The 25,418-nt window shown below is 39.0% G+C and overlaps 1 protein-coding gene across 10 annotated transcripts in view; it reads left to right on the top strand.

Annotated features, from left to right (window-relative positions):
• Positions 1 to 25,418, top strand: part of FRYL (FRY like transcription coactivator) — a 221,377-nt gene that overhangs the window by 123,551 nt on the left and 72,408 nt on the right. For 6 of the 10 annotated variants that reach the window (XM_075195462.1, XM_075195469.1, XM_075195453.1 and 3 more), the window contains 12 exons: positions 4,490 to 4,543; positions 10,531 to 10,670; positions 11,500 to 11,596; positions 12,006 to 12,085; positions 15,566 to 15,646; positions 15,843 to 16,011; positions 16,509 to 16,601; positions 18,047 to 18,145; positions 18,969 to 19,070; positions 20,949 to 20,993; positions 22,552 to 22,655; positions 23,932 to 24,040. In XM_075195462.1, coding sequence (XP_075051563.1) covers positions 4,490 to 4,543; positions 10,531 to 10,670; positions 11,500 to 11,596; positions 12,006 to 12,085; positions 15,566 to 15,646; positions 15,843 to 16,011; positions 16,509 to 16,601; positions 18,047 to 18,145; positions 18,969 to 19,070; positions 20,949 to 20,993; positions 22,552 to 22,655; positions 23,932 to 24,040 — 1,173 coding nt within the window. The remainder of the gene's footprint in view (positions 1 to 4,489; positions 4,544 to 10,530; positions 10,671 to 11,499; positions 11,597 to 12,005; positions 12,086 to 15,565; positions 15,647 to 15,842; positions 16,012 to 16,508; positions 16,602 to 18,046; positions 18,146 to 18,968; positions 19,071 to 20,948; positions 20,994 to 22,551; positions 22,656 to 23,931; positions 24,041 to 25,418) is intronic. The other 4 variants (XM_075195429.1, XM_075195421.1, XM_075195478.1 and 1 more) reach the window with 1 other exon arrangement.

Raw genomic sequence — 25,418 nt, 5'->3', positions numbered from 1 at the left:
AATGATTAATAGTGGATCATGCTGTCACAGCAGGTGAATCCGTGTCACATTTTAACACCTTTTGGCTGTAAAATCTCTTAATAAAACACATTTTAACTGTCATTATCTGGTCTATAATAACCGGTTACCTCTCCCTCTTATAAATTATAATTCTTAGTCTCTGGAACCCTGTTGAGATGACGGATACCATGTACGTCAAGGCCAGTAATCTCTTCCCATTTTAAAATTTTTATGTTCACAGTGTCAAAAATCATTCCTGGTTGAAGCATGATGTTAGTGAAATCATTTGAAAAACTGAATTATCAGTTGACTTCTCAATGACCATTACATCCCATTATGGATAGGAGCCATCCTATGGGGAAGCTATTGCCTAATGCAGGGCTGTGTATTGTGTTATGTGCCCTAATTTGTACTGAACATGAATGAATGTGTCATTCATGAAATCATGCTGAGTCTTCATAGACTACACAATACTCTGGGTGCTGGTATCAAATACGTGTGTACAGCTTATATTATAATTATTATTTGCACACATAGTAGGTGATTCTCATGTAATGTTTCCACTGTTAGCATCCGTTAAACATTTCCCAAGTTATACGTCCCCTCAGTCTGATAATGCAAACGTAGTAATATAGCAATTTGCCTAACTGGACTAAAGTTCTAGAACATGTATTTCAACCTTCAGGCTGTGCAGACCTTGTATTCATGGACGTCACAAGGTGTAAGCAGAAAAATCCAATTTCTGTTTATTTTTAGTATTGTTTGCATTGCAGCTATATTGCTGGCTTAGTGAAATGATACGGATAGCAAACGGCAGTGCAGAGGCAGCAGAATACTCCAGTACTGCAGCGTTGACCTAGACAGTGACATATAATACTAGTAAGCTCCTTACCTTAGTGGTTCACGTAATCTCTACATTAGTTATGTATAATATATTGTCATATATTTCTAGCTTGCAACATTGTGGAATTAAAGTTTCATTTTCTGTTTTACATTTACCTCCCTGGAAGAAATAATGGCCATTCAGTGATCACTTTGTATGACAGAGATATGTCCGTTACTCCTCCCACCACCTCTCAGCACCTGGACATATTCTCTTACTACGCATTATGGGACAGTGATATAAGAACCATATATCCAAGTAATGCAAACTCAAAACAAAGCCTATTATTTCAAACAATGTCTCCTCACATATACATACAAGGATGTTTACATGAACTGCCCTTATTGCTTCAAGTGTCTGTTGCCTAATCACAGGTGGAAGCCATTTTGTGGGCTGAACCACTCAATGAGTGATATGATGTAATCTCAAAATGGCTGTGAAATAACCAGCAGAATGGTTAAGTGTGTATAGATAATTACTTTATTAATTATTACTGTTGGCGTGAATAAAAGAAACAGTGAGGAAAACTTGTGCACAGGAATATGGTTGCCCGCAGATGTTGATTTTCATTTCCTAAACTGCGCTTGAAGTATGGTTGCTATTGACAACACCACAGTTTTAATGTGTTCAAGCCTGGCCCATGAAAATGTTGTTATGCCATAAAATGTAAATGCTTTGGGTTGTCTGCAGAATATTTACATTTTCACATTGGAGATATTGCACAAAGGAATAACTTTCTTAGAATGGTAATTTACTTTGTATGCCTCTCCCAACTCTGACAATGATGGGAAACATGATATGTTTGTGGACCTTATTTCCTTACGTGGACAGCACTCTACATTTCCCACTATCCCACAGGTAAGGACAGCAGGGTCCCAGTAATTATATATTGCTCTTAATATTGAATTGGGACTTAAAGGGGAAATTCAGTTAGCCGCAAAATGTCTCTGAAACGTCCCTTAGACATTTTGCGGCGGAGATTTAACAGATATCGCCGCTCATTCTTCGGTGCAAGGAAAAATGAGCTGAGATTTTTACTGTAATTGCCGGTAATGTCCGCATGCCATGTCGACAGCAATTGCATTCCAGCCAAATTGGATAGTTAATTCTGGTTAATGTTGCTTACACCACCTCATTAGGGCTTCATGTTACCTTTAGCCTTCACATTACCAACCAATGGATTAGATTGATGTTGAAGCAGTACTAGTGGTTTTGGTATGATTATGTCCTTGCAAAGGTTATATTAACAATAGTATAGTTATTTTTTATTTAATCTTAAATCACTTATACGAATGAATGAATTGCATTTTGCATTTTTATTTGCATGCTAATATGTATTTTTTATGTTTTGATTTTTTCTAAGAAGCTGTTTTGTGCGACACTGTTAATTCCTGTAAATAGGTGGTTACTTCCCTAATAAGTTAAATGGACCTTAGTGTGTGTTTGTGTGGTGGAGCATTTAGATTGTAAGCTCAGTGATGAATGTGAATGATTACATATTCTCTGTAAAGTTGTGTGCGTAATATAATAATAGTAGGTAAGAATTTAAAGAAAAAATTGTTTTAATTGATGGATCAGTAAAATTCTATTTAGAATAACCTAGTTTGCCCTGCTTGTCATCCTTCTGTAGTTAACATGAGTGCTGATGTATGTTTACATCCCATTTCGAACACCAAATATCTGGAAGTGCCAGCTGCCTTCAGCATTACTCTGCAATTTCTTCGAGTTGGGGAAAATGTTGCATGTGCTATTGGTCTGGATAGGGTTATCATGTGCTCTCAGGACTAGATAACACTAATGTGGTCTTAGAATATCTGCCCGGAGGCCTGCGTTCAAATCCATAGTAAAATTGTCAATTGTTCAGTCGTCATATAGTAGAATACTTTTTCCTTGGTAACTTAAAACATTCCACAGTGTGAAATTGCACTTGTCTAATAAAAGGAACATCATATTGAAGAAACACTTCCTGATCAAATCAGTACTTTAGTGCCTGAAAGATGCCTTTATTAAATCATCTGGAATACACATATATATATATATATATATATATATATATATATATATATATATATATATTATATACAAGTTAACCTGTGCATTATACTCATGCGTTCTAGTCAAATCAAGCTACTTAAGGTGTTAAAAAGGTTCTTGTCATGCATTTGGGCCTAGCGCAGGCCTCCTCAGGGGAAGAGCGTTACTTCCCGACGCAAGCGCCCTTTTTTAACGTGGTTTTGTCCACATGTCACCACCTCATCATTCTTCTCCATCACCTCATCCTTCATCAAGGTACTTAAGGTGTTATAAACTCCCCACTGTCACCCCCGGCAACCACCAACCACTCCCAACTGTCACTTCTCCTTCAAGAAATATATAGGTCAGTGTATAACTCTGCCCAGCAGGTGGCGCTGCAGCTTGTTGGTTTTTTCTTTTACACACGCCACTAGGCATTTATATAGTAGATATATATATATATATACACACACATATACATAGAGAGAGAGACATGATTCTCGCATCAACCTGGCCCTGCCCCTTGCTTTAATAGGTTAGAAAATGTGATGCCATTTTAGGGGTGGTGCCAGAAGACACGATTTGCACCACCCCAACACTCTCACCTCACCCCCTGATTTTCTGGAGCACAACTTGCCAAAGTTGGCAAGTATGATCGATAGAAATGAGTAATATATATTTCTCTCTCTCTAAGATGTTATCCCTTCTTGTTTCTTCATTTGAATAGTACACTATAGAAAGTTTTTTCTTTTTTCTTCTTTATATAGGGGCATTACAGATACGTCAACAGTTTATTGAAACTTGTGTCCCAGTATAATTTAAACTGCACTTGCGTCAGTTTGTTTGCCCAATCCATTTAATCCATTACTGCAGTTATGCAATTTTTTTTATTAAACTTTAAAGACATCAATAACAATACAACAAATACAGACAAAATTGGTAAAACGCATCGTTGTTGCATGTGTTTGTGTCAAGCAATCAAAAAAAGCCAGTGTGCTTATTGTTTGTTTGCTGGGCGATTGGCAGATTGTTGCCTAACAACTTGATGACTGAATTTTTGATATGTGTTATTTGTGTGTTGTGCATATGTGGTGGTTTTGGTATTTAGATTGTTCACCAATGCAATGAATAAATCAATGTATTTATAAATGGCTTAAATTACCTTACATTGGTACAATTTACTAAAGGTGTTAATTTTAACCCCATTGTGGTGGTTTTGTGCCCGTTTCCAGCACACAAATTACAACAAAATTAAGAAATAGATAATGTTTTGCATGTTCTCCAAACCTGGCTGGGTTTTGGAATCAAACAGGGATCTGCCTATATGGATTAAAACATGTACCTTTAATAAATCATCCTTTTTACCACGTTACCTGCGTAATCTTGCCCATTGCGGTCTTGAAAGCTACAGATTTATGTTGTAAATTCTTTAACAAGGAAGGGATAAATATTTTTATTCGTATATCTACTTATTCTTCAACCAGTGGTAACATGGGGTAACGATTCTGCACAAACCATCCATGACAAGATGACGCTTTTGCATTCTTCTCAATCACTGCAGCTCTCAATAATCAATTATTTGTCTATTTACAGGAGAAGCTCTTGTCCAGATCTCTACAGAGAGGTGAAGATCTTCAGTTTGATCAGGTGAGAGCCACATCTTATATATCTTTTAGAAACAGCCCAATACAGACTCCCTGTTTTACATTGAAACACATAATATGATAGCGGGGGGAAAATGACTCCATCTTGTCTGTCCACTATAGTGTGTTGTTTTACTAAGTGTGTGTATATTGTGTGTGTAAGTGTGAGCATACATACATACATACATACATACATACATACCTTGTTACTTTATATAAACTTGTGTAGTGCTGAGGAATTCTCTGTATGCCATGTTTTGGACGTGACATTCTATGTGTTGCACTATGAAAATATCCAAAACACTTTGGGGTAGGAGGTCAAGCAATAGGTTTGTTAGCACTAAACAATGTATATAAACTATGTATATTTGTGTATGCCTCATTGAAACCTGAATAAAATCATACCTCTCAAACATCCGGGGACAATCTCCTAACTGTCATGTGATCAGGACAGAAGTCATGCTCAGCGAGATGGCGGGACAGTCCCCTTAGTTGACATTAAATCGGGACGGTTGAAAGGTGTGATAAAATTAATTAGTAATATCATCTTGCAGGACTTCTCTTCTAATGCAGTGAACTAGATGGAGCTCCGCTCCATTGTATCTTTAATTGACTGTATGCCTCCGTCCATCCCCTCTCCTTAGAAGACTACTATTCCTTTCAAAACATTTTGTTGTCTTGGATTAGTGGAACCAAATCCATGGGACTGTTTGTCTACCAGCCAGTTCCTCTCTGCACATGGAAAATAATGCACTTTTCAACCACTTTTTGTAACTATTAAACAACACATCTATAATTCACCTGTCGCTGAATGTTACCAGTGCAGAACTAACAGAGTGAAATTCAACTAGTGCTTATATTTCACATATTAAATATCAGTATAACATATAGCACATATCTTTTGTTATGCTATTCATTTCTATTTTAGTTGTGTTTAATGTGTTTTTAGCTTGCGTACTTACAAATGGGACCATACTTCTCTTACTTGTGGAGTTGCAGACACGTGCCGTCTGTCCATTAGCAAAGTCTGGAGGTGCCAATAATTGTTTGTTCATGAATTTCATTGCTTTTCCTTTTGAACAAAGCTGTTTGCGTTTTATTAATTAACCTCTCCGTCCAAACCTGCTGGATTTGTTTGGTATGGCTCTGTCAGTTGTGCGTTTGCCAAGCTGAGCCAGCAATAATGAGGATGGTTGTTAGACCAGACTCTCACAGCGAGCTCATTTTGTTAACTGTTTCTCCTAAACATTTTAAGTGCCAATAAAACATTTGCTTAGATTACTGCCAGCATCTTCTAGTAATAAAGAGCTTAACCAGATTACTTTTAATGCAATGAAGTAAAGGAAAAATATTAACACTTTATGACTGGAAAGAATCTGAAACGCATCACTCAGCAATGAGCTTTTCCGCTTCTCTGGTCCTAAATAGAGATTAAAAAAAGAATGTGGTCTAAAACATGACGTCTTGGCAGCTGGCAATGCACCAGGCTTTGTTTGTACTGTGCCTGTCACCCCCTTTATTGCTGTGTGGTGTTCTGTACATGTTAGAACTTCACAAGGTATTGTCACGTACAAGACATTTTAGATGCTCTATTGTGATGGGGAACTCGGGGCGGGGGGAGGGGGGGTTGGGGGCGGCGAAATGAAAGGCCCTCTAACCTTCGAAAGGGCCGCATATTACCTTTAATCTCAGTAATAAGTTAAACCAATACATTTAATACAAGAAATGGACACCTTACTGTAAGGCATTTTATACAAGAGTTACAAGCTATAACAAATCTGATAACAAAGCAGGGAGTAGCTGGGGGCCAGAGTTAGAGGCGCAGAGGGCCACATGCGGCCCTAGGGCCGACTCTTACATTTCTTGATTAGGAAATGAAAGCAAACACCTGAGTGATATTTTAGGCGGCATTAAAATCATGCATTTAAAACGCGCTTGTAATGTAAGTTAAATGCGTGTAATCGGCTGTGAAAATTAAAAATCATTGTACCCTATGAGACTGAACAGCGATTTCTGTGCGTTTATCTTGTATTGCGTTGAAGTGTATTTTTTGAATGCTTCTTGTTCCAGTGCATCAGTGGAAAACTCACATTAATCTCAATGGGAGTGCATTGTAAGTTGAATAAGATTTGATTAAGAAGAATTTACATACGTTTTCACATGTGTTTAGCCTGAACAAACATGTTTTGTCATAAATAGATGTTTAAAAAAAACAATAAAAAAAAAACAAGCCAAAAACATATTGTACACATGTGTAAACACTTACATAAATGCAAAGTGGTTCATGTACTTTTACTTTCGTTTTAAGCCGCAATAAAAAAAAAATACCCCAGTGTGTAAGTTTGTATAGAAATATCCATATTTTACTCACCAGTTCCTCCCAAAATGAATAAAATATTTTGGGTGTAATTAGGTGGCCTGAAATAAACAATGTAAAGTTGTATTTACCAGTGCCAGATGGATCCGGCTATTTGACAGGTCCGTCATGTTTCTAATGGTCTGAGCATAAGATCCTCCTTCCTGCTCTGGTGAACCATATTATTATTTTATGCAAAAAAAGTTCCTTTCCAGCAGGGGAGAGGGGCGTCGTGTCAGACTGTTAGATACATCAGAGAACCAACTACAGGTAAGTATCCTTGTATTTTATTTCAGGTCACCGAATTCCACCCTAAACTAAAAATGTACATTTAGCAGAAGTTTGCCTCTAAGTAAAGGGACATTATTAATGCCATTTTAATCTAACTCCACTAATGATATATGTAGAGGTGAACTCTTCTAACAGGTGTAACAGATTAGTTTGCTCACACTAACCTATCTAGATATGTTGGTATAAAAGTTGTCATATAGCAGTTTCTGTACTATTTATAGAATATTCAGTTTGAAGATTTTGTGCTGTATTTTGTTGTATCACAGAACAGTTGTGTTGTGTCTGAAGTGAAAAGTAGGTATTATAGCAGCTGTTTTGGTGTTGGCATATATTGTATCTTATGTTTTCTATGTTATTTTATTTAGCATTGTTTAATTTAAATTATATTTTTGTATGCTTCATTATCTTCTGCTCTGTCCAATCTTTCTCTGGTTACATATGTTTGTTTCGTCAAAAGCATATCTCTATTTTATAAACTACAAATAATAAAGTGTTAAGATATGGTTAACATTTAATTGTTTGTAATCATAATAATCCCTCTCTGTTTTATATTGACATGTAATCATAGTTGACCTGAAAGCCAGAACATATGTGTTTGATGGCCACACCTTGTTTTTGTTGTTTTCTGCTTATAGGCCTAACTTGTCCGTAGTATTGGTTTGTTCTGATTGACAAGTGTATGTCCTCACATAGTAGTTCCCACCAACCGTAATTATTGTGGAAGGCACAGACTAATTGGAGGGAAACACATCCATGTTAGAGCCAGCACAAATATAGGTTTTTATAATCTAGCATTAGCTTTATATGTTTTTATTATAGCAAATATTGCATTTTTGGCATATTACTTTAGGTACATTTATCTTCCAATGAGTTTTTGGAAGATCGAAATGCAGTTTAAGGAAATAAGTACTTTTAAAGTGTAAAAGTAATATATTTCCAAATAATGATTTGTGTGTACTATATATATATATATATATATATATATATATATATATATTTCCTCGGTGCAGAAATAAAATAAACTAAACTGGTTCATCCCTCAGCTCTCACGCTGGACCCTAGAACTGACGTGAGTAGGTCTATTTTGTGTATAATACGGAAGAGTAACCTCTTTGTTTAACACCATTTGAACGGTTGGTGGACAATGCCCTTTGCAGAGTTCCCGTCCAATCATCAATAGACAATATTGTTGTAGGTGTGAAGACATCTTCATAATGCTGATTTCTACACTTAAGCCATAGCAGTCGATTTTGTTGGTTTCACCTATTTAGCTTTTACTATAATCTTTTTGAAGTGCACCTAATATTAATAAAATAATTCCATGTCCTATAAAAACAGGACATGACAGTTTGCTGTTCCCCCATTAGCTTAAATTTGTAAGGGGTTGGTTTCAGCAAGGTGTTCAGAGTGTGACACAGAGACCATGTTGAACTCCATGTGTCCCACAGTTGTTAGACATTAAGCTGGTGGTAGCTCTGTGAGAAGTTGTAGTAAAAGTTAATTTGTGAAATCACCATGGAAATATCCGCAAATATTCTCCTTCAGCTAATTTCCTGGGCTCCGTCAGTCCTGTTATATAGACAGCAAATCAATTTGGTTTACTACTTCAAAATGGTGGAGGATGGTATGAGTGAGCGTGAGGACCAATCTGAAGGTACAATCTCTCACCCCGTCTACAGTGTTATACAGCCTCAGTTTCCAGCTCAATGATTGCCGTACCAGAAGCCTCGGTCTGCTCCGTGACATGTATGTACTACTATGTAGTAGGTGTCAGTGCATCTGTTAAGAAGCCTTGTCGGCAGCCGGGCTGCTGTCACATGTTGAGCAGTCAGATACATGGGGATGGAGGTGTACCTAACAATTAAACACTTAGAGGGAAAATGTACTAAACTGTGGTTTAGTATATGGGAGTGTGGTTTTAAACCTTGCAGTTAGTTCAAAACCATTTGTTTTCATGTTCAATTTGGTCTTTGGTAAATGGCTTAGTTTACAAATTGCAATGCTAAAGAAAACCTGCAGTTTAATCAAACCGCAAGTTACTAAATCTCCTGACTAGTGTATATTCTGCTTCGTTGTTGACATAAACCACATGTCAAGTTGTCTTTTTATTATTTTATGTCTAGTGTTTAGAAGGTTTGTGGATTGATTACTGGATATTTACAATTTGTAACACACTATGGATTTCTAAGTTAGTTACTTCGTAGGGCAGGGTACACTCTACAGGGTCTGCAGCCGATTACCGGCCAATCACACGAACAACCACCGTTTGGCCAGATATCGCATTAGTGTGTACGTTCCAACGATGAACAATTATCGTTCCAAGGCACATTGTATCGTTTCATTCGATTTTTAAATTGAACTAAAAATCTCGTTCAACGATGGAACAATGTTGTTCCAGTTCTGCAGTGTGTATGCACTCCCAACCGGCAGTGTCCATAGATCTCTATGGAGTGTGCAGAGTCACCTTCTTTTCAGCAGATGGTTATGAAAGATGAAGAGCACAGATCTAATGGTAAATCTTGTAAAGTGTGTTTCGTGTGTACACATGAATCGGCATGTTGACCCAGCCCCCCCCCCCCCCCCCCCCAAATCGGCATTTCGACCCATCCCCAGTCGTTGGTAAAATCGTTAACTATATTGCATCTGTAGTGTGTACCCAACCTAAGCCTTGCTTCCTATTTCTGTAGTATATTGCAATATGTTAGCGGTTTTGGGAATAAAGTACATTGAGTGAAAGATAAATATTAGCATGTATACTTAGTGATAAATGCTTATCACCTGATAAACTACAAGGTGTCGACAAAATTATTTGCTTACCTGAAATTAAATCTTACTTGCCAACCTTTAAGAAGTTAAATCCGGGAGATCCCAGGCAGGGGGCGTGGTTGGAGGGTGGGAGGGGAGGGGCGCGGTCAATCGCATCATTTTGGCCTCGCCCCACTGTGACAAAATGCCGTTTTTTTTTCGGGGGCGGGTCCAAAATGACGCGATTCACTGCAAATCGCGTCATTTTGACGAGCTAGTTGGAGTATGTGGGATACTTGTCTGCTCTCCTGGGAGTCCAGGAGACCTACCCGAATTTCGGGAGTCTCCCGGACATTCTGGGCGAGTTGGCAAGTATGAGTAAAGTATTTCTATGAAGAGTAATGTTTCTACTGTAATTGTGTGTGCCCGACCCCAACATATTCCACAACTGAGGTAATGCAAAGCAGTCATTTGGCTCTCCTGGTAGAGCACTCCCTTATAGCCGCATCCTTATAGTATTATATCTTGTTGTTCCCTCTGTCTTGCAATGTAGAGGTAGTTTGCGGGTCATGAATGCTGTGTCCTGCTTGTCTTCACAGGTGATAAGCTGTATGAGCTCTGTAGCAGAGCACTGTCTCCCCTCCTTACTCCGCACCTTGTTTGTCTGGTATAAACGCCAAAATGGAACTGAAGATGAATCCTACGAGTACAGACCTCGGTCTAGCACAAAATCAAAAGGGTAAGAAGCTCCATGTGTCATTTAACTCTGAAACTCCATTATAAATATGATCAGTTACACAAATTGTCAAACATGTTTTTTTTTCGGATTTTTGGGAATAAACTGAAGAGAACGCCAGTTGTTGGGGATTAATGTCTGTGACAGTATCACTTGTACAGCAGAGTTATGAAAGGGCAGTGTGCAGTGTTTCAGGGCTGGCTGAATATGATTTATAAGTGTGGGGGCACCGTGACCAGCCCGATGCATCACATCCGCCCCATTTTCATGCAGGCAAGTCCATACTGTCGTGGCCGTAATGGTGACTCCAGCGCTCGGCTCCCTTATCCCAGCCGGAATGACCGATTTGTCTGGTCTGTAGAGCCACATTTCTATCCAGCCCTTCTGGTCTCCCCCACACACTGTAATGTGCTATATGTGAGAGCACGTTATGTGGGAACCTAGTACTATAATATATTGTCATATATAACACATAGAATGGGAGGAAAGCTTTATTAATACAAAATTTAGTTCTTATTTTTCTCTGCTTTGCAAGGAGTCAGTATTAGAACTATATGGACCAAAGCAGTAATGCTCAGTACAATAGTTGTGTACTCAAATCGTATCCCTATGGAACGCTGCGTATGTCTGGGGTTTGTGATAATTAGAATATTTCTGTTTTTCTGGCCTATGTAAAGAGTGCATCTGTGGATTTTGGTCATTTCAGATGTAACCTAATCCCATGTTAGACTAGTGATCTATCCAATAATATCCTGCTTCCAGAGGTAATGTCATAGTGATGAAGGGTAACGTTAGTTGATGTTTTCTGAGTGTCCTTTTCTGTGTTCTGCAGAGACGAGCAGCAGCGAGAGAGAGACTACTTACTTGAAAGAAGAGACCTGGCTGTAGACTTTATTTTTTGTTTAGTTTTAGTAGAGGTCCTAAAACAGGTAAAACCCATATTCTATGCGATTCCTCTTTGATATGTGTGTTCCCTTATCATTGCTGTTTGTATGCGATTCGTGTTAGGATATGATGCACGACAGTTGTCTGTCTTTGTTTACTACATTTTATTATATATTTGATAACTAGGGATGGAATCTGCATGGTCATGCTTTTTGTATCTAAAATGTAGTTTGTTTGAAAGTTTCAACAATTTTAATAAGAGTTTAAGTACACCAAGACTTTGGATTCTGTGATTCTCCATGCTGTTCTTATTCTGCCCCATACGGCAAGGTCTATCAGTCAGTTCTCCTGCTGCTGTCACACTATTACATTTATGTGTGCTACGTGTACTATTGATAGAGAGGTAGCAGTTTGATGCTTTATTGCTGGTAACTTTTTAATCTTGCATTGCAGATTCCTGTTCACCCAGTTCCAGACCCCCTTATACAGGAAGTTCTCAACTTGGCTTTTAAGCACTTTAAACACAAAGAAGGGTAAGATGTTTTTTTTTCTCATTTAACTTTATTTTGGCTCACTGAAAATGTTGAAAGTACCAAGGCATAAGGCTGCACAGTAGGTGCTTTCATTTAAGGCACAGATCTCTGTGGTTGCTTCAAATCCACAGGGATGGGGGGGGTGTATGTTGTTCCCAGTAGTGTGTGTACCTTATTAATACTGAACAGAGAGCTTGCTGATTCTGGCTGATGATGTTAGAGCTCTCAGTTAGATATATTTATTTTCAAGGTGCCACAAAGTTCCGCAGCACTGTACAGTGGGGAAATAGAACATAGTACATATGGGGTCATGACTGATTCCTGATTATGGCCTTATCTGTGTGGAGTTTGTGTGTTCTCCCCGTGTTTGCGTGGGTTTCCTCCCACACGCCAAAAACATACTGGTAGGTTAATTGGCTGCTAACAAAATTGACCATAGTCTGTGTGTGTGTGTTTAGACTGTAAGCCCCAATGGGGCAGGGACTGATGTGAGTGAGTTCTCTGTACAGCGCTGCGGAATTAGTGGCGCTATATAAATAAATGGTGATGATGAAAGTACATAGTACATAAAACAATGAATAGGTGTGAGGATCAGGGACAAACATTAAGGTTAGTATTGGACATGTAAGAAGTATAATATCAGAAGACACAAGTGGATGGGGTAGGATTTGACAAGAAGACAGGAATCTAATGTGTTGGGGACGACACAAAGTAACCAGTGAGAATTGAATTAGGACTGAGCAAGGTAGGCTCTGATGAAAAGGGTGTTTAAAGAGCGTTTAAAACTTTGGTGCTGCTGGAGAGACTGAGTGTGGAAAGGTCTTTCATAGGTGGGGATTTGCACATGAGTAGTTGTGAAGGCGGGTGGTGGGATTTGGCTGTAAGTGGGGGGTTGAGGCTCTAGTCATTGGCAGAGTGTAGCTGTGATGGGAGACGAGGTCGGAGATGTAGTGGGGGGAAGGTGTAGTTGAGGGGCAGCAGTTGAATTTGCATTCTCTAGGTATTGGCAGGTTGGGGAAGCTGAAGTAGAACTGTATTACAGGAAAATCAGTCATACTGTGTCATAGAGGGTGAATTAAAGTGGGAAGAGCTGGGTAAGATGGAAGCCAGATGGGAGAAGGTTACTGTTATCTAGGAGGGAGATCATAAGAGTGGATGAGAGTTTTAGTAGTGTCCAGGATGAGGAAGGTTCGTGTTTTGAAGGTATAGGCTGTAGTCCTGTGAAATAGATTGCATATGGGGAATGAAGTAGAGGGTGGAGTCAAGGGTGACACCCAGGCAGCGGACATGAGGAACAGATTTGTTGCGAGATGGATAGGTCAGTGGTGGTGAAAGCAGCAGAGAGGTCCTGGTGCACGAGTATGGAGAAGTTTTGATGAGGACAGTATATGTGGAGTAAAGGGGATGGAAACCTGATGGCAGTGGTTCAAGGAGGGAGCGAGAGGAGAACGCTTGTGAGGCAGTTATAGACAAGTCACTCGAGTAGTTTGAAATTGGGTAATGACTGGTGACAGAGACAGGGTCTAGAGAAGGGTTTTTGAGGATAGGTGAGACAAGGGCTTGTTTAAAAGACAAGGAGAAGAACTTCCTGGTGGCGAGGGACAAGTTTAGAAGAGAGGGAGCAGACAAGGTGAGCCCCCCTCTCTGAAGTTCTCTCATCTCCCCCTCTACCCCTCCCACTGCCCTCTATGTGATTTGTGTTTTTAAAGAGATTTTCCCACATTAATTTTTGGGCTCGCTTTCTGTAGATGGAAAAAAAACACCATCTTTACTTATCTTGTTTGCTTGTGAAATTGGATGTGATTGAATGTATTTCTACAGTCTTATCAGTTTGTGTGCATAGCATATACATTTAGCTACTGATGACATATATGTTCATTAATGAAATCCAGGGCTGTAAAGTCATTTTATGTAGCTTTTTAACGTCACAATAATTGTAAACCTGTGCAATCTTCAATGTCAACTTTAAAAGTCCTGGAAATTCTTAACTATAAGTTTTCCCACACGTACTGTAATGCAGTAGGTTGTCATAAAACTTGATATATAAACTTACAAACATGATAATTATTATATAACAGAATTCTAGAAGAGGTTGATGTTTCTCATCTTTATGACCCTGTTGTTACCCTGAACACCAACAGTGAGAAAAGGTGAATGAAGCGTATAAACGAGAGGACTGTGTAACACATATTGGTTAAATAGCAGTGGATGAATACTACGCAGTAAGGGACACTTGTAAAGCAACAATAATGCGGCCAGCAATGCAGTCAGTTTTGTAGAGATGTGTTTATTTGTTCACTGTTCTTATACACCGATCTTTCCCTACATGTACATGCTTTGCTTGACCTTCTGCAGGATCGAGGGCCCTGATGGAAAAACAGCTGCCAGCCAGATTATAATGTCACTGGCTAATATCACTTATGGAACATACTTTCTATTACATTAGTAGTTATACAAGTAAAGATGTGTTTTCTTGTATAAAGTTAGATTGCATGATGTAAGAGGCATTCCATAGAAAGAATCTGATCTCCGCCATCTCCATGAGATATCAGGCTGGTGTGTGGTGTAAGAAGCTCTGTAGTCACACCCCAATCTCCACTACTTGAAGCATTCCTGCACCTAGTGTTCATCTAGCAAAAAATACCACAATCCTTCCTGTTCCTCCCAACAGAATCTATAAAATGCAACCAAAACACCTTTATGTGCTCATCCCTGTGAGTCTGTGCAAGTGCACAAAAACGTCACAGAAATGGGCTTTGTGCTGTGGTCCTGCTTTATAGCAGATTCGTTAATGACCCTCTGTTTATCAACAGTTTGACATTATCTGACTTAATTAATGCATTCTTTACAACTTTTCCCAGACCGCTAGGTTAAAGTTAGTTAAAGATCCTGATACTTGTATATTGTGGAAAGAGCAATTTTATGTCCTATTGGGCTTGCAGCGGTAATTATATAATAATATCATAGACACCTGTATTGTTGGGATTCAAGGTGTGGAGTCGTTAAATTATAGCTGTAACTTCATCTCTGTGCAGGCAGCTAATTTGTGATCTTATCCAGCACTTACGCAGCCGATAAATTCACAAGGTACAGTTGACATCACTGGGGTACAAATGTGCCAGTGTGGTACCTCTGAAGTCACTGCTTCCTAATGAATTAATGGGCCACATAGGGATGAAACTTTGGCCAGCAGAAACAAATGGCTGCTCCCACTATGTGTTGTTGGTTGGACACATTAAGGACAGACTTAGAATCGCTGCCTATTAACCTTTATTTGTTATATACACTAATAAAGCATAGATTTAATTTTTCCAGGGATATTGCATACTGCTTCATCAGTAATCAGTAATCCTTCAAAAGGTTCTCTTAATATTCCATGCTCAGCAAGTAACATTGCTGTGTATAGGCAGTTGGACAGGCAGTTAGTTCAGATGGTGGATATTTCTGTATTAATCCTTTCTGTTTATTTCACGTTTCTAGGTATTCAGGAACCAACACTGGGAATGTGCACATTATTGCAGATTTATATGCAGAAGTCATAGGCGTCCTTACACAGTCCAAGTAAGAATTTGTTTCTTAGTCTTCATGCAGCTTGTCAGGGGGATTTGTTTAGCTGTGTTTTATTACGTGTTCGGGGTTAGTAAATGGCTATGGATCCCCCATTGTCGTCCAGCGGGAGATAGGAGACAATGTCTAGCGGCGTGGCTCTTATGTTCGGATTATAAGGAACTCCTCCTGCTTTCTCTTCATCATTTAGATTTCAGGCTGTGAGGAAGAAGTTTGTCACGGAATTAAAAGAACTACGACAGAAGGAGCAAAGCCCCCACGTGGTGCAAAGCATCATCAGTCTGATCATGGGCATGAAGTTCTTCCGTGTTAAGATGTATCCCGTTGAAGATTTTGAAGCCTCTTTTCAGTTTATGCAGGTAATGGTCACATGTGATCTGTATGTGTGTTGTGTTCATTAGTGATATACCCTTTGATAATGACTTGCTAGCAATCAGCCATGTTGTCATGTAGTTTGTATTGTCCGATTGCTGTAACATAGACGTGATCGGGTTATCAGTGCAGAATAAATGATTCCCATTGTCCTTTACTGAACATTTATACTGGGAAAACATAAGGCTGATAAATGTATTCAAGGTACATCTGCCCCAATATATGCTGCATGTGTAGACATCATAAAGAGTAAAATTAGTGTTAATGGTTTCTTTGATTTGTCTGAGTATTGAACAATAGCCTTGAATATGTTCTAGACCTTAACTAATGATCATACACATACATAGGTTCTTTATTATTAGTTATATCTCCGTGCCTTGTGGATTACGTCTAGATTTGTAACCTTGCATTGTAGAAGTGAATATTCATGATATAGAAGGTTAATATGATTTTATGTTTGTGCTTGTTTTTACGTAACTGATAGGAATGTGCACAGTACTTCTTGGAAGTGAAAGACAAGGACATAAAACATGCACTTGCTGGTCTGTTTGTAGAAATTCTCATCCCTGTGGCAGCTGTAAGTAAATCCTGTGATTTCATATGTTTGATCAGTGCCCATCCATAGAACTCAAGCCCAGAGACAATTAATGTCCTTTAGAATTGTGTTTTTTTTTGTTTTTTTTCTTAAATCAAAATGTTATTTGTAATAAAGTAGAGCATAGACCTCTAACAAGGGAAGAAGCAGGAGAAGAGGGGATGGCAGGATAGAGTAGTGATGGACTGCAGCGGAGATCAGACGTAAAGTAAAACCAGAGGGCACTTGATGTGGACGTTTTAGCTGATATATCAAAATATACTTTGAACACAAATTCTTTCTGTTGTAAAATTGACGTAAGACTAGAGGAAGACACAAGTGTCTATAATGAGCTGTTATATGCAGTTTCCTGGTTCCTGGCTACGTGATAAGTATTCATTAAAATAAGTGACAAAAATCCTGTGTGTCTCAGTGATGGGGATGTAAACTTTCTGTGGAAATGCTCTTTTTACTACACGTCATCTTATGTGAGGCAGTGTGCACAACCAATGAGTGACAATCACAGAGCCACAGCTCGTGTCTTGCTATAGCTTGGATCTGTATGGATTATAATAGTCATTCTCTTTACACAGAGCTGGTCAGAGAATTACTGATATTTTCCATTGCATTAACCGATAGTGATTTGCTAAGTATACGCAGCATGTTTCCTTAGTGATTCTGCCACATGAATGGAACAACATCGTAGCAGTACAGGAAGGAGCGGAGCCTTCTAACTGGCCATTGCTGCTTTCACATATACGTCATCTGTATGGGACATAGGGTGCAGGGGGAGCTTAACTTACAGGGGGTTTATTTTATTCTAAGTTATGTTCATTTGTGCTTATAAATCTATAGCGAGCAGCCGTAAATGGTCCAATTTGTAATTTGTTTGCCTTTTGCAATAGATTTATATTATGTGTTTGGAAAAAGAAATAAGGATCCGTTTAAAAAATGTCAAGGAAAACAGAGATTGGGAATGTCAGTATATTACCTCCACCCGTCCCTTCCTTCACTCCATCCACCGCATGCACTCTAACTCCACCCGCCGATCTCCTAGTTGGAAGTATGACTCCGATATGTGCTTCTTTCTGCCATCAGCTTACACAATGACACAACGCCATTGTTATAGCCATGATAGTTACTGTCCATGTAGTTACACCCTGGTGGAGATACAGAGCTGATGATGGTTTACTTAGCATGGCATAAACCAACACTGCTGCTATTGGATATTACTTTATCCATTATCAGCACCTGACTTGATCCATATGTGACACCATATGTGTTGCTTCTTATAATGAAAGTGTAGTAGCTTAAATGTAATCAAAATATTGTGATCTGAGCAGTTGTGCAGTACAAGTGGCACAATGTAATATAATGGTACAGTTACATCTTCTTACAGACTGTAGAGATTAACTTCATTTATGTGATTGGATTTTATATATTTTCAGGCTGTAAAAAATGAAGTAAATGTGCCATGTTTAAAAACGTTTGTGGAGATGCTCTACCAGACCACATTCGACCTGAGCTTAAGAAAGAAGCATTCTCTGGTAAGACACTCAATGTGGACATATATATTCATGTAAATATGTGGTAGAGGGCTGGAGAGTTAGATAAGTCCATCAGGCGACAGGATGGTGTCAGGGGTAAGTAAAACGTGCCGGTATATGGGTTTGGTTCCACAATCTCTGGACTTTCCTGAAGTCTAAAGTGTTCATGCCGGAGGTATTGCTCCTCCATCGTATGTGTAGTATGAAGTTTGGGGCTTGGAGCCTGTTTCATATCCATCCTAATCTTTTGTGAGACTATTTAATATTCATTCAATTTCTAAAATATGGATTAGGTAGATCCCTAGTTTGCACAATCTGTTTTTAGTACTGTCCAGGTTATAGTTATACCACCCAACTGTCCTGATTAAGGTGTGACAGTCCTGAATACTGCTACGAATAAAAGGGCCTTTGTCCCAATTTGGGTGATATGTTGAAATAGGTGCTGCCTCGTACCAGAGGCAGGTGGCATGGACGGGGTGCTTTTAGGCGAGGGGGTAGTGGGCTGGGGGCAGCCCAGTTCTTGTGAAGTGCTGTACTGTGACGTAGCCATATCCCATGTAACATGACCACGGCGCACACATTCTGTCCTGAATCATGCATCACAAATGTTGGGCGTTATTGATGTATCCTATGGATACATGTGGTGCACCGGACGCACCACAGGACGACATGAATACTTGCATATATCATTTTTAATATGTGACCTTGTATACAGCTCAAGGCTCAACTTTCAGTGTGAACAAGTTTGAGCAAAGTGCACCTTCCAGTCCTTGTAATGTCCATAAGTCCCTTCTCTAACGGTCGTCATGTTATGTCTTCACAGGCTTTATATCCGCTGATTACCTGCTTGTTGTGTGTCAGCCAGAAACAGTTTTTCCTGAACAATTGGCACATTTTCTTGCAAAACTGTTTGTCACATTTAAAGGTAAGTGTCTCCCCCTCTTGTGTCTTTAATAAGGTACTGAAACCGCAGCAATTACTAAGGTACATGTTCTGTATGAAAAGAAAATCAATTTGTGTTTTTTAAGTAACTTAATGTTTCTGATTTGAATTTTAGAAAGTTGTGCGCGTGGGGTGTGAAATCTTTGGAACAAATCAAGTGATACAATCATTAGGCGCTATTGTCAGTGTTGATTTGTGCAGTAATTTACAGCTAATTTCCTGTTTGATTTGAACTTACTCAGTATTTTGTATGACTCTTTTTCTCCCTTTCCTGTGATTGACAGCTGTGTAGCTGAATATGGTATAATGACTCTTCTTACCTTGTCTCTTTCTGGTACTGTTCTGCATCATGTAAGGTGTAATGTCCATCTGCCTAGTAATATGGATTTAATGTACTTGGGGCAGCATCATGCATCAGATGATTAGCTGCATGTCTTTTGATTAATGACCTAAATCTTACATCTTGGTTCCAGCAGATTCCAATTTGTGTTCCATGTTCATGCCGTTCTGCTTATCATTTCCTTCACACCGCAATGATTTCACATTCTCATCTCTCACCCTTGTGTTTCATTTGCTCCAAATAACTTTGTTTTATTTATTTTCACATCCCTGCAACCCACACCCATATGTGCCCTAGTGCTATAACAAAAGCCAGTTAAACTAATGGCATGCTTTAATCCCCCCAAGCGTCTCTTGTCCGTGAATGTGCCGCCTGCTCGTATTACACTGAATTCTGAAAAATGAGTTTGCCAAGATCAAGGTGTACATCTATTTACCACACTTCATTCAGCTCTCTGAATAGAATTGCATAATCGTGCGGAGCTGCTCAATGAATTGCTTAAGCTATTAAGTAACACTCTGAAATCTGCAGTGTGTGCACGTTTCACAAACTTCTTACAGCTGAATATGTTTGAGATAAGATTGTGGTTGTGAGGGATTGTTCTGTCTGTCTACTGGCAGGCAGCGTTGGGAACCTTGCAGAGTCTAAACCTGAGACGTGGTCAGTAGCTTTGCAGTAATATATAACATGTGTCCTTGTTGCATTGTGCAAGGTGGTGTAGCAAAGGTTATACATACAACAAACGTTATTGTAGCTCCACCACTGCAGATTTCTTTGAGAAAGATAAAGTTGGAGATGCAGATGGATCTAGATTAAAAATAATATGAAAAAGTTAAATACAAAGTTGCCTTTTGCAGAAGCGTGAACAGTTGCTCCATTTTAGAGTGATGTTGGAAGCATTCATATGTATATAGAATTATAAATATTATTTGAACTTTTCTTATCTCTGGCCAAGGCCTACAATTCAGATAAAATTAATACCTGTCCAGTTATTCTTAAGTGCAGAGGAGTGGCTGCTGACCGCGGGTAAAGTAAGAGGTTAGAACGCCAAAGTAATTGTAAAGTAAATTGTTTCTCCAACCAAGTAAAACAGAGGAAACAGGGTTTAGCATATTTTGGTACTTTGCTAACTAACTTTAAAAGAGTCTATAAATGGGACTTTTCTGAGGAAGGAAATGAAATCTCCTCATATATGTTTGATCTGTAAATCAAATTATAATCTGCCATCTAATTAGAACCTCACACATGACGCCATTAAGTTAATAATGACGTTAATATACATATAATAACTATATATAAACAGGTCTGAGACCCGGCTGCCCGTCACGTGGGTTTTGGACTGGAGTAAATTTTCACTCAATAGAGATTCCAGAAATAAACGACACCAGTAGCACCAGGACCTTGCTCTGCTCCCGGCTTCTTTTAGTTATGTGCTGTTTGTTTTGTGCTTTTTCATCTAACATGCATGTGGCTCCATTCTCATGTTTGTTATGTTTTGCTGTCTCATGTTGCTTTATTTAGATGCCATCTAACAACAGTATCAGAAAGCAAATAGAAACCCTTCAGGTGAGTTCATGTGAGAAGCTGCAACGCGGGGCTTTCCCTCTAGTTAGATGATTAGAGCCATCCTATAGCTGTGAACCATTTATGGATGCCAGCCTCACACGATGCCAATGGACGGATATTGTGCCCATTACTTAAAATGATTCATTAAAAATGGATGTTCAAATCGGTAACACTGTGTACAGGTGGTGGTGGTGTCAATATAGAAAGTGTACATGACGGTTTGATTTGTGGGATGGCCAACGTGTGGCTCTAGAGATGTTGTGAAACTACAAATCCCAGCATACCCTGCCAGCTATCAGCTGGTTATCAACTGGCAGAGCATGATGGGACTTGTAGTTTCACAACAACCCAGAGAGCCACAAGTTGGCCAGGCCTGCACTAAATGGTGTATTTAATTATCTAAAGCAGCTACAAGTAAATGGGGTTATTTAAAAATATGAACTTTGGAATTACTCAAATGTATAAAGGTCTCAAAGGTGGATGTATCCTTTATATACATAAATGAGACTATATTACCTGCACTGAAATCTGACCAGTGTGATGTTGATCTTAGCTGAACTGTAAGCTTTGTTTTGTTGTGTTTTTGTGCTGTTGAGTACAGTATATTTCCTTTGGAAACACCTGGTTGACCATTCTCAGATTTGGCAACAAATAAGAACACAGCCTCCCACACTGGCATACATAATAGTCTTTATAAACATCTGTCTAAATCATTATCAGGGTAATGATTTGGTTCTATTATATATGTTGTACAATGGGTAGGAAACATGGAAGGTTATAGGAAAGACGACACAAAGAAAATAGAGGGACCACATGAGAGTATTATATAAGGGCTCATTCCCAGGATACAGTGGTACTGCAGTGTGTATGTGTATAGCTTGTAAAATAACTACAGGAATGCTTCCTGATGAAACATTACTTGTTACTGTTAGTTCTATATATGTGAGAGTAAGGCACACTGTACAGTCACTGCTAGGAGACTGACCTTTCTCTGTGATGTTGTTATACAGCAATTTACATCTTTACATAACACTGTTGGTTACATGGGTGTTTACTGATTAAAATGTCCACACACGCGATTGTCAGTGCAACATTCACACCAAACTGCAGCTTTCCCGCTGACAATACTGCAGAAAATGATTTAATGCCGTTATAAAGCGCCTCTGTATTTTGTATTATGTATATTCTGTACATTATTTAATCATTTATTGGCTCTTTAAAACAAAATGTTTTAATACCGTTTTGTCTGCTTGGTATATTAAAAAAAATAGGTTAAATCAAATGTCTGTTTTGGGGTTTGATTGACAAACCCCCTTTCTGATCAGGGAGGACCGCTCACCCCATTAGGCAGCAGTATTCATGGGTATTAAAACAAATTGGCAAACTTAATGTAATTTGTGGTTATACACTGGTTTGTATAAATTGTTAGCTGTATCTTGAAGAAGGTGTTACATGCTTGTAGATCTTCATAGCTGTGATCTGGACATGTGAATAACTGTCACTGACTATAGACTGACAACTTTTATTCTTTGTAATGTCATTTTTTTTTTTGTTTCAGAATAAGGACCCTAAAATGTCTCGAGTTGCACTGGAATCTCTGTATAGGTTATTGTGGGTTTATGTTATTAGGATAAAATGTGAAAGCAACACTGTAACACAAAGGTGAGTAATCGTTGTAAATTCATATATGTACTGCATACCAGATCTACACTAAGGCTGCTCTCCGGCCTGTATGAGTCTTTATGTAGTGTACGTACAGGTAGTAGATGGCGCAGTAACTGCTCAGGTTTTCTTTGTGTTACTAAAAACCAGAAGTTTGGATTAGTCATCCTGATATAGAAGAGCGCACGTTATCCTGTTACAATGTTCTTGTAACAAGGAAGGTTTATTGTGTTGGTTTATTGTGGGTAGTTATATAGGCAGCAGGTGGTTTTCAGGCTCGACTGGTCAAAGGTGTATAACCGGGCAATTTTATTTTTCTGTGTCTTATTTCCTCCTTTAGAAACGCTGGTGTACATCAATCATTTACTTACTAGAAAACCTCAGTAGCCAGGTTACAAATTGTATAGCTTTGATCTCTGGTTTCTTAGGAACTAATGGTTCTTCTTCGTGTTATGGGTATAATGATTTTTATGAGTATCCTTACGCCTTAGCCTTATGTCAATGTGTCCGCGGCGCTAATCTCTATTTTAGTACCATTTTTGTCTTGTAAGTATGTAATGAAGCCGTGTTTAAACCCCTATTGTAGTCAGAGCTCTTTATTGTGGCAACAAATTGTAAGTGCTACATTTACTGTATCCCAGGCAATTTTTTGCCCTTAAGTCATAGCGTTAAAATGTCATTGTGGTAATAAATAGCTGCTGGTGAGCATAATGGGCATCATTTAGAGTTGGGGGCAACCAACTGAGGAGTGTAAATTGCACCCAGGGAAAGCCACGTTGCCATGCAAAAGCCACTTTTATTTTTTGCATGTAGGTAAATTACGGTTTGATTTTGCCTGTAGCACATAAATATTGTCCAGTGCTAGGATACACTAAGTCAGTCTACATGAGGCCTAATGTGAAGAAGTCATTAACTACTAACTGGAGGGATTAGACCGGTTCATATATTGGAAAGGAGGGAGCTGAGAATTTTATACAGTTTATAAGTGTGGTAGTCCCCGGTTGGTTCATGCAGCACAATGAGGGCTGAGCAAATTGTAGGAAAATTATTTAAAAAATTCACAATTTAATGCTGCAGTTCCCTGAATTTATGATTGGCTGTCCATTATATACATGCAATTCCCCTCTCTCTCTCCTCTGCCTTTCGTGCCTCTCTAACAACCAATCCTGCCAAAAATTATTTGGGTGAACGCCTTTTTATTTCATTTTCTAATATGTGATATTGTTAAGAGGAAATCAAAAGTTTACCATATTTCATTATTTTCTTTTTTTTTTAGCCGCCTTATGAGCATTGTATCCGCACTTTTCCCCAAAGGCTCCCGTAGTGTAGTGCCCCGTGACACACCTCTTAATATATTTGTGAAGATCATTCAGTTCATTGCTCAGGTGAGTTGACTTAATTATTCTTCAATTCCAACTTGTGTGAGACATAGTTGTGTTAAATATCACACTACATTCCTGTGCATAACAAGTGATCCCCCACGTGCAGCACAAATTGACCGGCACATAAACCTTGCAGTGTGTACAATGACCAGGGAGCTGCAGGTAGCATGTGTTATAATTCATAGCACCCAGATTGTAACGTGCACTCCACTAATATAATATCTGCTGTGTGCCTGCTGATGGCTCCTCCTGGTGGCACGCTACTAGCAACTAGTACTTCATTTCCTCATTGATGTTGTGGGATCTCTATGTCCCTCTAGACACCACAGCATGTCTCATAGACTCTCAGGAAAAGTATGTCTTACTCATCGCTCCACTGCTGTAAGAACCTCTATTATACAAGCAAGATAAATCCCTGAAATGATTCATCCTGTGCTCCCCTATCCTGGCTCGGTGGATCAAACTACTTAACCCTACCTCGCCCTGCAAAAATTTCACTTCCATACACACAGGCTGCCCACTTATATTTTCAAAGATCTGGCTGTACTGTGCCGCAGGTCTGACACCAGAACTTTAATACCTTGCCTGTCATAGTCGCCTACACACCACATTACCTCTACCTTCTGGTACCCCTACATAACTCCTACCAGCCAAGCCTCCTTTCCCCCATTGTGTTCCATTAGCACAATTGCCATGCATTGTTTCTTTTCTTTCAATAAAACTGTTTGGGTTTAGCTACAAAAACTTTTAACTAAAAAAAAACATTTTACCTTTTGAAGTGGGGTGTGTCCAACACCTGAAATCACCGACCAGAATAAATGAATAAGCTGCCTTAACAGCTATGCTGCAGCACACATTATGTAACCTCCTTCTCTCTATTTACATACAACACGTCATTTAGAATGAAGTCAGTCTGAGCACAGTATTTCAATGATCACATACATTGTATGTTTCTACTATACGCAGCACTAATAACCATTAACTTCCATGTTGTGGCTATAGAACTCTAATGCAGTCCAGGAGAAGACACCAATGTATCACTTTCACATATATCTTTAGATGCCTTTTCAAATCAGTCCCTGTCGCATTTGAGTATAAATTTCCAAACACACAGACAGACACACAGACTAGGGTTAATTTTGTCAGCAGCCAATTAACCTACTAGTATGTTTTTGGAGTATGGGAGGAAACCGGAGCACCCGGAGGAAACCCACCCCAGCTTAGACTGTAAGCTCCAACGAGACAGAGACTGATTGATTTTAATATTCTCTGGACAGCATTATGTAATATGGTGCTATACAAATAAACGATAATACCCAATAATAGAGTAAAAACTCTCTATCCAACCAGAAAGTGAGGGCCCAGTGTCAGCCCCTCACCC

The sequence above is a fragment of the Mixophyes fleayi genome, chromosome 1 (genome assembly GCF_038048845.1).
Source record: "Mixophyes fleayi isolate aMixFle1 chromosome 1, aMixFle1.hap1, whole genome shotgun sequence".
Lineage (NCBI taxonomy): Eukaryota > Metazoa > Chordata > Amphibia > Anura > Limnodynastidae > Mixophyes > Mixophyes fleayi.
Note: the sequence above shows the minus strand (reverse complement) of the source record. Positions and strands in the feature narration are given on the sequence as shown.